General features: G+C 47.1%; 1 protein-coding gene across 1 annotated transcript in view; it reads left to right on the top strand.

Annotated features, from left to right (window-relative positions):
• The window catches only part of LOC124271547 (myosin-11-like), a 97,811-nt gene that overhangs the window by 24,974 nt on the left and 59,834 nt on the right, over positions 1 to 13,003 (top strand). Inside the window, 1 exon segment of the mRNA XM_046706689.1 lies at positions 940 to 1,084. Within this exon segment, the coding sequence (XP_046562645.1) occupies positions 940 to 1,084 (145 nt within the window).

The following is a 13,003-nucleotide window of genomic DNA, read 5'->3' as shown; positions in this document are numbered from 1 at the left end:
TGGAAGGACTGGAGGGGCATCGGAGAGACTTGGAAGGATCGGAGAGCATGGGAGAGACTTGGAAGGATTGGAGGGGCAACGGAGAGACTTGGAAGGATTGGAGGGGCATTGGAGAGACTTAGAAGGACTAGAGGAGTATTGGAGAGACTTTGAAGGACTAGGGGGATATTGGAGAGACTTTGAAGGATTGGAGGGACATGGGAGAGACTTGGAAGGACTGGAGGGGTATGGGAGAGACTTGGAAGAAATGTAAGGACTTTGGAGAGACATGGAAGGAATGGAGGGGTGGGGCATGGGAGGCCTTGTTGTGAGTGGAAGGGGATCAGAGAGTCTGGGAGGGACTTGAATGAGGGACTGAGAAGGTCTTGCTGGACTGAATATTCAAATGCTGTGTATGTACTATCGTTTGATGAACACCATTGACACATGTATGATGTAACTATATGCAGAAGGTTTTATGTTGTTAGATATTCAGACACAAGTGCAGATAGCTTTCATGTGAAAGTCAAAATGTCCTACCTTTAGTAGGAAAGTTAAATAGTCCTAACTATTGACCTACCTTTGCAGAATCGACCGCCTCCGTGGTGTAGTGGTTAGATATCTGCCCGGAGAGCGGAAGGTCGCGGGTTCGATCCCCGACCGCGTCATACCAAAAGACGTTAAAATATGGTACTTGTTGGTCCCTGCCTGGCGCTCGGCATTAATGGGTACAACAAGGACTGGTCGGCTCGGAGTCAGTATAATGTGTCTGAGTGGGGTATTCATGCTTCACTGCGGCATGGTATCTCAGTGGGCTAGCACTATAAAACCAGCTTAAGTCTGGGCTAGTACAAGCAGCCGCACATACACATACACACTCATTGATGTCGTCATATGAGCGAAATATTCTCAAGCACGACGTAAAGCCCAATTTCACCTCACCTCACCTCACCTTTGCAGAATCACATCCCTGGACTTCCAGCTGAAGTCTCTCCATAGCCAGCACCAGTCTTCTGAAGTTGAGAACAATACCCGCACCAGTCTGCTGGACCAGACCACATCATGCCTGTCTCTCCTGGAGGAGGAGAACACCAAGCTGCAGAAGGTAGAACACTGCCCCATGACATCTGTCAGGAGTTAAACCAACAACCCATTGGCCAGCTACATCCACTTGTGGTAGTGCAATACACATGGTGGAAAAATGAAGGCATAAAATATTCTTCCTGGCTTATTATTTGTTGCCCATAATGAATTGATTAACTATTTAGTTGAACATTTTCTAGGAATGTAGGGTATGTTTTGTTCCTCTCAGCAAGAATTGTTAGATGGGATAGAGAATAGGGACATCTGATGTTCTCCTTAAGTTGTGGTATTGTAGAAGGTAACTTAATTGCAGCTTGGAGGTCACAAATATTTGAAATAACAGAATGAACAGCACATAGTTTTGATTATTTTTCCTTATCCTGACTCATGCTTAACACTTGAATCCCCTTTTGAAGCTCCCTTAAAAAAAGTGGACGTAAAATCACTTACCCGGTTTTGGCGGGAACAGCGCCACCCGTCTGCCATGCTCTTCACTCTCTCCTGATTCGCCCGAGTGTGCGGTTGTGAGAGCACCTGGTCCCCTATACGGCTTTATATCCTTTTATTATTTAGGCTTTTCTTCGAAATTAGCTGTTTTAGGCTTTAGCTAACGTTTACCTACAATATTGTACAGAATTAATTTCTACGGCCTTCGGAAGAAGCCTCATCCATCTCAGATGCGTCGTCAGTACAACAGACAATGCAGACGAGTGAAGGTCATCTGAGCAGCACACCACGTCCGTTGGGAACCAACGTCCTGCAGAGCATACAGGAAGATTCCAGCTTGACTACAGCGTTCGCACGAATACCTGGCAGCCATACCAACGTGGACTCCACACCAACTACGTTTGACAGAAGGACCAGACGTTCGCCAAACCCACGCAGATCTTCATCAACGTCAGATATGGACGTTCGTCACGAACCTGCACGCAACGGTTCCTTACCAAGGAGAAAAGAATCAACATCCGTACGAAGGCATAGAGATTCGTCACAAGACTCCAACCCTCGACAAAGCCGTTCACCAACACGCAGGTTCGCTCGAAGGCATGCACGGTCGTCTCCATCTCCACGCAGGTCCCCACGTAGGATGTCACGAACACATTCACGAACGTATGGTTCGCCACGAAGGTCACCACGCAGGTCGCCTTACAGATCGCAACGCAGGTCACCACACAGATCGTCTTACAGATCACCTTACAGATCTCCTCGTTCAGACGACAATAGAAGACATCCATCCTCAGAGCAGGAGGATGACGGCGGAATTATATTTTCCAACTCGGAAATCAAGTCATGGATGGCCAACGGTTTGGAACTCGCATCACCCTCTAAGGAGACCAACGAAGCTATATCGTACTTGATGGTGAATGATGATATAGACTCACTCACGATGCCGCCTATCGACCCAGTCAGAGACGTTCCAGACAACCTCAGCACAGCCTTCAAGAAGGCAACTAAATACAAGACTCAGAGCATTCCGTTGTTCAACGCTTAGAAGTTCTCTCTACACCACATGGAACCCTTCATGAAGGCCCCAGAGATAGATGAGAATTATAAGATCATCAACGACACTCAGACTAAAGCTTACAAGATAGAAGATAAAAAGCTGGCACAGTTAGACACAGTAACCAGACGAACCTTCTTCGGCCTAGCCAGGTCAAGAGCTGTCAACGAGGCTCTCATCTCGAAGTTTAAGAATTCAACTTCAGAGGAAGATAGAATGATTTACTCAGCTCTACTTACACAGAAAAAGGATCATCAGTTCATGTCTGAACATCTATCATCCATTTCTGCAGGCTTAACTTTATCAAGAAGGCAAGGACTGTTATCTTCATGTACTTGGAGCGAGAAGTTTACCAAGACACTCTACAGAGCCCCTTGGTCAGCACCATCCATTTTTGCAGGAGAAATTGATGAAGTCGCCAAGGAAGTCGCTAAAGATTCCCGAGAAGTAATGATGATCAAGTCTATCGATACACTGGCCAGTGTAATACGTCAGACCTCTCAAAGTTATTCCGGCAAATCGAAGTTTGCAGGCATCCAGAGTGCAAGGGATAAGAAATCAGGCAACGCTAAAGGAAATAAGGATTTTTTTCGTCGCCCATCCGCAGCTCCAAGAGGTAACAACGGAAGAGGTCGGCCCTTTTGAGGCGCCAGAAGTTCCAGACGATGAAATACAGGTTCGGAGTCTTCCACCCCCAGCCGTTCCAGTACAACCCTCACAAGTGGGTGGACGTCTGCAACTCCACTGGAAGAATTGGGGAATTCTTCAAGACGACTTCGTATCTCAGATTCTACGCACAGGTTACAGGATACAGCTACAAGCAGTACCACCAGTAACAATCAACCCTATGGTTCACAACTACGCTGCAGACCAAAAGGGAAATCTACTAGAAGCCATCACATCTCTACTAGAGAAAGAGGCAATAGAAGAGATAAAACACTGCGTCACACCAGGTTTCTACTCCCCCAATTTTTCTGGTACCAAAGAAAATTCAAAGAAAAGTTCCGACTCATTTACAACATGAGGAAATTCAACAAAAGATTACCTCCTACCACCCGCAAAGTTCAAGATGATACATCTTCCACAGCTACGACAGCTCATACGTCCGCTAGACTATCTCGCCAGCATAGATTTACAGCATACTTACACATCCCGATCCATCAGGAATCAAGGAAATATCTACGATTCCTGTTCAACGGACGTCATTTCCAATGGAAGGTCCTGCCATTTGGAATATCGCCGGCCCCCTGGTTGTTTACTCGAGTGACAAAGCCCATCAATATATATCGACATCGGCGAGGTCTACGCAGTGCGTTCTACCAAGACGACGGGATTCAAGCTCAGCAAGATCCCAGTCAACTCAGACTGCAACTGAACTTCACCATCAGACTTCTCACTCAACTAGGATGGCTAGTAAATCTCCTCAAGTCGGAACTACAGCCTACTCGGGACTTGCAATTCCTAGGAATACGCTTATAAACAATGAAGTATCGTGATTCGCTCCAGAGGATCGTTGGATCAAGATTCAACAAATGATCTCCCAAGTTCTACTCTCTCCGTTACCACTACGAGAATGGCAGAGCCTATTAGGTCTCCTCATGTCATCTCAAGACATGACACGCAGAGGGAGACTACAACTGCGTCCACTACAGAGATTTGTGAATGCCCACTTACACAGTCTGGATCCCTTCGAAATACCAGACAGGCTAAAACCATATCTACTATGGTGGACTCAGAAGTCGAATGTTTGCGGCGGAAACTACTTAATAGAGCCGGAGTGCAACGTCCACCTCTACACAGACGCATCACTGCACGGTTGGGGAGGACACCTCGACAACGAAGTGGTTGCCGGGAAATGGTCGAAACAAGAAATGAATCTGCATATCAACATGCTCGAGATGAAAGCAGTAGTAAATGCCCTACTACATTGGTCCAACATACTAAGGAACGCAAAATTGATGATCCATACGGACAACTCAACAGTGGTGTTCTACATAAACAAACAAGGATCAACAAGATCTTGCAATCTTTTAGACCTCTGCTTTCAACTATTTCGCTATCTCGACCACATCAACCATCCCCAACAGAATGGATGTTACATCCACAAGCGTTCAGATGCATCATACAGACGATAGGATCTCCACTCGTAGACCTATTCGCCACGAGATTCAACAATCAACTGGCAACATTCATCTCTCCAATTCCCGATCCGCAAGCATGGGCGACAGACGCTCTAAGCATCCCATGGGAAGGGCTAAATGCGTACGCGTTCCCTCCGCCAGCGTTAATGACATTTAGCATTAGTTGCTAAATGGGTTTATAGGCAGCATTTACATTCGCACAGCTCTAACACTTCTCTGGCAAGTGAAATATACTTGGATATGTAACGTTTAACTTCACCTTGAATTATGTCATTTCTAATCATCTTCGTTTCGGCATGCAGCTAACACACAGTCGGCAGTGTAGTTCGAGAAATATCTGTTTTAACCTTTAGGTACTAAGGCATATTTTGATAAAATGGGGATGGGTAGAATATACAATTCTTTTGCATAGTATTCATACACTTAGCTTATGATAAGTATCCAGTGTAGCAACGCATAGCGGGCAGTATTATTTCCGCATTCCATAATAGTAGCTACGTCACTTCGGAGTGATGTCACATCCGCAGGCATACGTCACGATCGTTTCCTTTCTATTCTGCATGCTGTCCTGACAGGTTCACCATCTTGCTTCATCACTAATAATTTTTTGATTCTATTTCGGTATCTCACAAAATTCTGTATTAACTTAATACTTAATTAAGCATCCGCTATCGCTTTCCGTCCTTTTCATCTGCATTCTTGATTGTTTTAATAATTGTACAACTTTCTTTCGAGTTCATCATGCCACCAAAGCGTAAGGCAGCCATTAACCACGCTGTGGTCAGGGGCACCCTAAGGTTGCCAGGCCAGGCAAAGGGGCAGCTTCTGGTGTTGTCCCTGGGAGCGCTGCCCCTCAGGCCAACCAACCCGCACCACCCTCTGTGTCCACACCACGTGAGGTTCCCCCGACAACCTATGTGACACCCCCGCTGGAGCCAAGCTTCATCACCCCGATGGCTCCGTCATCCACCAATCAAGGTAGGTCTCACTTTGGGCATATTAATATTTCGCGAGTTGTTGATTTCAAGCTGTGATAGGCCTGATATAGAGTTACAGCCACCGCAGGTCCACCCGCTATGCCAAACTTCTGTATACAGGGGCAACCCTTCTCTAATCGGAGTCACTGATTAATGCAGAGACACTGTCAAATCAACAGCTGAACTTCAGGGCGGAGACTATAAGTTTCCATGTAAAGCAAGCAGTGAGGGAAAAGATCCATCGTGGGGAATTTGTAGACATGAGGTCCCTATTGCCACCAGAGAACCAGGCAGCACAGGAGAGTTCCAACTTCACAATGGAGCTTGACATTTCAGGACAGGTAGTTTTTAAACCCAAGCAGCAGTCTGTCCGTCAGTTAAACATTGGGGCTTGGGCATCTGCTTTCTTGACCTTTATCAGTGTGGCAATAGAGCGTCAGGCGGATGTAAACAAGATACAACAATTGCTTTCGTACATGGAGACGATCCGCGGTGCCGCCTCCGATTTGGTGGTGACTGCTGGTCTCAATCACGATGTCAGTTTAGGCAAAATGGAGAGGACCCATCTCCGGTCATGGGGTGCCATCGACGGACAACTGTGGCTGCAGTTAATGCTCCCCAGCCACAAGCAGCAGGCATTGCCTACCCAGCCAGATCCTCCACCTACACTCAGCAGCGCCGGGGTATGTAGAAACTTCAATCGCGGCACTTGCGAGAGGTCAGATGTGCCGTTATGCACACAGGTGCTTCGGCATGTAACATAGGTGGGCATGGCGCCATGTCTTGTTTTCGTGGCAAAAGAACACAGTTACCACCGCGGCAATCTCTTAAGTGTCAACCTACCCTGCCAGGCAGAGCTATTTCACCGCGGCCCCAACTCAATTAACATGCGCTTGCTTGGAACAATGGTTGCGGCAATATAAATTGAGCAATCCAGCAGCAGCTCAGTTACTGCAGGAGGGTTTCAGTAAGGGTTTCAGCTTAAACTATGAAGGGCCACGGGTCATTCGGGACTATCAACCTTAAATCTGCCAGGGAACAGCCACTAATAGTGGAACAAAAAGCTGCAAAAATTCTGTTGGGTCGCATGGCAGGCCCATTTTAAACGTACAGACCAGTGCACTCTCTTATAGTTTCCCGATCGGCGGTGCCTAAGAAAGTTGATTCATCAGTTCATGGTGAGGCTGCCTTCCGCCTCATCCATCATTTATCGCATCCTCAAGGCTCATCAATCAATGATTTTATACCACAGGAAGCATGTACAGTGCAGTACACCAGTTTCGACCAGGCTGTAGCCATGATTCAAAGCTTGGGCGGGGTGTGCGTACATGTCCAAATTTGGCGTCAAATCAGCCTTTAAGCCTCCTGCCTGTGGTACCATCTGATTTTCAGCTACTTTCGGCATTAAGTTTCAGGAACAATTTTACATTGATAAATGTCTTCCCTTTGGCTGTTCCATTTCTTGTGCCCTATTTGAGTCATTCAGCACTTTCATTGAATGGGCTATTTAGGCCACTACTGCATTGCCAGGACATGGCTCATTACCTTGATGATTTTATCCTGGCGGCAGTGGACCTAAGCAAATGCTCAACATGCTTAACACCTCTTTGCAACTGGCTGATAATCTGGGCGTGCCTATCGCTCACCAGAAGACCGTACAACCTACAACTTGTCTTACATTTCTGGGCCTCACCATAGACACGGCTCAAGCGAAATCAGGATACCGGAGGACAAGATAGCACACCTGGTCCATCAGCTGTCGCAGCTGGTAGAGTCACCATCCAAGAAAGTTACACTGCATACGCTGCAGTCAATAGTGGGAAAGCTAAACTTTGTATGCAAGGCAATTCCCATGGAGTGCGTCCATTCTTGCGGCGTCTCATTGGCGCGCACAAAAAGGCACGCATAAGCCACACCACAGGATCACGGGTATCAGCGGGTATGCGTGAAGACCTAAACCTGTGGCTTCAGTTTCTTGCCAGGCACAATGGCACAACCTTATTCTTGGAACAGGGTTGGGTTACAACCCCAATACTCAACTTTATACAGACGCAGGCTGGCTCCAGGGTTGGGGTGCATATTTCCAAGGTCATTGGGCCAATGCCAGGTGGCCAGATCTATGGATACAACAAGGATGGGTGAAAGACATTACATGCTTAGAGCTCTTTCCTATAGTCGTGGCATTAGCATATGGGGCAGCAGTCTGGCCAACAAAAGGGTACTAATGTTCTGTGACAACCAGGCGTGGTGAGTATTATCAACAGGCACACTGCCAAAGGGCAAAGGGTAATGAAACTGCTCAGACGAATGGTCCTCATATGCTTGCAAAACAACATACACTTCAAAGCACAGTATATACCAACTCAGGCCAACATAATAGCAGGCGGCTCTTCGAGATTTCAGTGGTCACGGTTTCGAGCAGCAGCCCCACAGGCGGATCATCAGGCCTCAGGAATCCCAGCGGACATCTGGCTCATCTAACAGCGGAAGCAAACAGTCTAGTAGCAAACTTCGATGGCAGCAAACACTTGGAGGACTTATGAGTCGGTGCAGTACAGTCACTACGGCTATTTGGTGGTGTACTCCTGCCTGACATATGGCCTGTACCTTTAGATCATATGCTTCATTTTATAGCTTATCTCTCACTATCAGGTAGGTCTCCCAGCACGGCCCGTTCTTACATTTTAGCATTATCCTCCATACACAAGCTCAATTCCTTGCAGTGCATGTCTAACCACTTCCTAGTGCAGAAAGCCATTGCAGGGATGGCCAGGAGATCGAGGCAGCCAGATACCGTCAGCCGATTACACTAGATCTGCTAACTTCGCATTGTGCAACTCCTCCCCACTGTATGTAGGTCTTCATATGAAGCTTCTATGTTTTCAGCGGCGTACCTGCTAACATTTTTGGGTTTTCAGGGTAAGTGAGGTAGTTGCCGTTCAATCAGCGACTCATCACAGCGGCGTTGTTGCTGAATGACCTATCTTTAAGCTAGCGACCAATCCCTACGTTGAGGTGGTCCTCACGGGCCTCCAAACAGATCAACAAGGCAGCGGCACACCGCGCCATTCAAGCAGTCCCTCGGTCCATACTGTGCCCGTCAAAGCTTTGACCGCGATTTTTGGCAGTCGCGACCCCGCGTACAGGCGGATATTTCTTTATTCACACTAATTCTGCTCCTTTAACAAGATTTCAGTTTCAGGCGGATTGCTCAGGAAGGCGCTAGCGGCAGCAAAACAACCCATCAATATTAATCTTTACTCTTCTCATTCATTTCGGATAGGGGCAGCAACCACAGCAGCGTTGCAAGGAATTCCGGCAGTTCAGATTCAGGAATTTGGCCGCTGGAGATCGAATGCCTACCAGGCGTATATCCGTATCCCTCGGCTAAGCACACAAATCTAATTTAAGAATTATGGGTTGCAGGACCATCGTGGGTGATTGGCTCAAGCTACATGGCGAGGCTGCAACAACACCTCGGGCCGCACCGAAGCAGCCTGGGCCTCGCTGGGGGGGTCATCTGGTTAGGCCAGGGGGCCTCAGGTGGTCGGAACTTCACGCAGCAGGGTGGGCCGGGCTAATAAGGGCAAGGGGCCCATGCAGGTAGTTTATTGTGATCCGCTTGGGTTCCAACGACCTGTGTGAGGTCCTTCCAAAGTCCTCTACGATGACATGCTCCAAGAGTTATTGTATATTAAGCCTCGCGCTGCCCAGCTGCCACCATCATCTGGCGCAGATGCTGCCTCGGCTTTCGAGTGGCGTGGAGCTATTGATCTCCAGCGCCCTCGAGCTGAAGAAAAATTAAACCGGAGAATCAGCAACATCGTGAGGGGCAGCTGGGCGGCGGGTTGTATCATTCAACCCTGACCCGCCCATTATCTGGGCCGGGGTTCACCTAACCAAGCCAGGTATGGGCGGCAACATCAGGCCATCCTGGCAGCATTGAAACATTAAGACCTTTTCTGTCCTCTCCCCTACTCCCACCTTTAACTCTTTAACTTCGTTGTGGATGGCAGCCCGGCTAAGCTGTCCGGCAGTGGGCAGCGTCGCGGGGCCTGTTGGCATGGTGCCGGCGGGACTAAACACTTAATCGGCTTTAAAAGGGGATACTTGGCTTCTGCTTTCACAGTGGCAGCCCAAACCTTCCTGCCTGCTGTCTCCAGCGGGAGGAAGTACAAAAGTTTCAATGCCTTATCAGCCTGCTTTTCCTGCCTGCTGTCTCCGCGGGAGGATATACAAGGTTTGCAATGCCTTATCAGCCTGCTTTTCCTGCCTGCTGTCTCCGCGGGAGGAAGTACAAAGTTTGCAATGCCTTACCTGCCTGCTGTCTCCAGCGGGAGGAAGTGCAAACTTGCCTATGCTTTGCCTGTCTGCTTTTACAGCGGCGGGGCCGCCAAAAGCTAAGCTATATATCCGGTCCCGTCGGCCATCCACACCGCTCTCATTGTCATCCACACTTCTGCGTTGTGTAGTCTTTCATTTGGTAGACATACCATCTTAATGCCATCCTCATCAGCCGCATCTGATCGTTTATTACAGGCTAAAGGTCTGCATATAATGACATTTAGCATTAGTTGCTAAATGGGTTTATAGGCAGCATTTACATTCGCACAGCTCTAACACTTCTCTGGCAAGTGAAATATACTTGGATATGTAGCGTTTAACTTCTGTTGAATTATGTCATTTCTAATCATCTTCGTTTAGGCATGCAGCTAACACACAGTCGGCAGTGTAGTTAGAAATATCTGTTTTAACCTTTAGGTACTAAGGCGGCATATTTTGATAAAATGGGGATGGGTAGAATATACAATTCTTTGCATAGTATTCATACACTTAGCTTATGATAAGTATCCAGTGTAGCAACGATGCGTGGCAGTGTATTATTTCCGCATTCCATAATAGTAGCTACGTCACTTCGGGTGATGTCACATCCGCAGGCATACGTCCGCGTCCGTTTCCTTTCTATTCTGCATGCTGTCCTGACAGGTTCACCATCTTGCTTCATCACTAATAATTTCCCCCCACCCTTCCCTGCTGCAGCACATGATCTGGGGAGTGGGGTGCTGCAGGGCAGAGGTAGTTAAATGCATGACTTATATTTAGTCTTTACTGTACAGTTATCAGTATGCATAACATGTAACATAACCTTTTGTCTTGCTTCCTTGTAATAAACAGGTGCGGTTGGGCATGGTGCCGTGGGACTAAACATTAATCGGCTTTAAAGGGGATACTTGGCTTCTGCTTTCACAGTGGCAGCCCAAACCTTCCTGCCTGCTGTCTCCGCGGGAGGAAGTACAAAAGTTTCAATGCCTTATCAGCCTGCTTTTCCTGCCTGCTGTCTCCGCGGGGAGGATATACAAGGTTTGCAATGCCTTATCAGCCTGCTTTTCCTGCCTGCTGTCTCCAGCGGGAGGAAGTACAAAGTTTGCAATGCCTTACCTGCCTGCTGTCTCCGCGGGAGGAAGTGCAAACTTGCCTATGCTTTGCCTGTCTGCTTTTACACAGCGGAGGGCCTCAAAAAGCTAAGCTATATATCCGTTCCCGTCGGCGCCATCCACACCGCGCTCATTGTCATCCACACTTCTGCGTTGTGTAGTCTTTCATTTGGTAGACATACCATCTTAATGCCATCCTCATCAGCCGCATCTGATCGTTATTACAGGCTAAAGGTCTGCATATAATACCACAGGTATTACAGAAAATCAGGCAGACAAACAATCTAGAACTGATTTTGGTCGCGCCTTACTGGCCAGCAAGAACGTGGCTTCCCGTTCTTTTACAAGAAATCGGAAAACCAACAATACAACTTCCAGTTTGGCCGAACCTACTAATTCATCCTCACACCAAGCAAGTTCACAAGTATATCAGATTGTTCCACCTACACGTATGGAACGTATCACGAATTGCTTGTCGAAAAAGAGGATACTCCGCCAGAGCAGCGAAAGCAGTTACACTAGCTTTACGCAGATCTACTCGTAACTTGTATGACGACAAGTGGCAAAGCTTTGAGAAATATGCATCGAGGAAAGGTTTCACTGCGGTGAAAGCAACACATTCTCAAATGGCGGAATATCTTTGTCATCTCAGACAAATGAGGAAATTAAAAGGTGCGACATTTTCTACATACCTATCGGCTCTCAGCTCAGTTATCACTATGAGGACAGGCGTGAAACTGACCAAGGTGCCAGAGTTACTGGCCTTGCTACGCTCTTTTAAACTGGAAGACAAACAAATGAAATTTAAAGCGACGGCTTTGGATCTCAACGTGGTGTTACGACATCTCAATCAGGACTAAAGACCCATATGTTCTCCAAGTATCATAGTGACATTTAACTCCACTCAACACTCACTGACTTTTATCTTTATACATTCCCATTGTAGCGCCTTGAGCAGGCATATCTGTCTGGATTGCGCGCATTATAAATGCACATTTATTATTATTATTATTATTATTATCTCACCAGTGATGTGTACGAACCACTAGAAAGAACTTCTTACAAATTTCTTACACAGAATATGCTATTTCTGATCGCCTTGGCTACAGCGGCACGCATGTCAGAAATACATGCGCTGGACTTTGAACGGATACGTTTTGACACATGTCACAACACGGTTCATCTAGGATTGAGGTGGGATTTCATAGCTAAGAATCAACTGCCAGGTCAACCGGGACAGACAATTCCATCCCAGCATTATCTACAATCCTTGGTCCACAGGATATACAAGATTTATCCCTATGTCCAGTCAGGCTGAAAATATATCTACAGAAGTCTAAAACCAGGAGACGAAAATTCAAACGCCTTTTCATCCCCATATATCGCCGGAGACACCCACAGAGATCTCACGTACTACGATATCAGTTTGGATGAGAGCAATCATACTCGAGCCTACAAGGCAGCAGGACTTGAGCCTCCTCGAGCCTCAATCCATACGAAGTTAGAGCACTGGCATCTACACTGGCGCTCTACATGGAAACTGCTCAATATCCACGATCATGGAAAGGTGTTTTTGGAAATCGGAGACAGTATTTGCTAACCACTACCTCAGAGACTTTGCTACCGAGGACGTCTCTGGTATCCACCAGTTTGGACCTCTGGTTGTAGCTCAACAGCTGACGGTCCCTCAAAGCTGAGATGTATCTCAGCCCTTTACGCATGTCATGCAAAGCTCATACTCCAAGGAATAGAGCTTATAGTCCATGTACACGTCTAGAACAGACTAGCATGAATATTGGACTCTGTACTAGTAAGGAATTACTTGTACATGGTTAAGGTCACTACTCCACTTGATATGACCATCAAGAGTTGGAGTTATTTAAATCC

Source organism: Haliotis rubra, unplaced genomic scaffold, assembly GCF_003918875.1.
Source record: "Haliotis rubra isolate DU_JTF1 unplaced genomic scaffold, ASM391887v1 Scf161, whole genome shotgun sequence".
In the NCBI taxonomy this organism is placed as follows: domain Eukaryota; kingdom Metazoa; phylum Mollusca; class Gastropoda; order Lepetellida; family Haliotidae; genus Haliotis; species Haliotis rubra.
The sequence above is the reverse complement of the archived record's forward strand: the minus strand, read 5'-3'. Positions and strand labels throughout refer to the sequence as shown.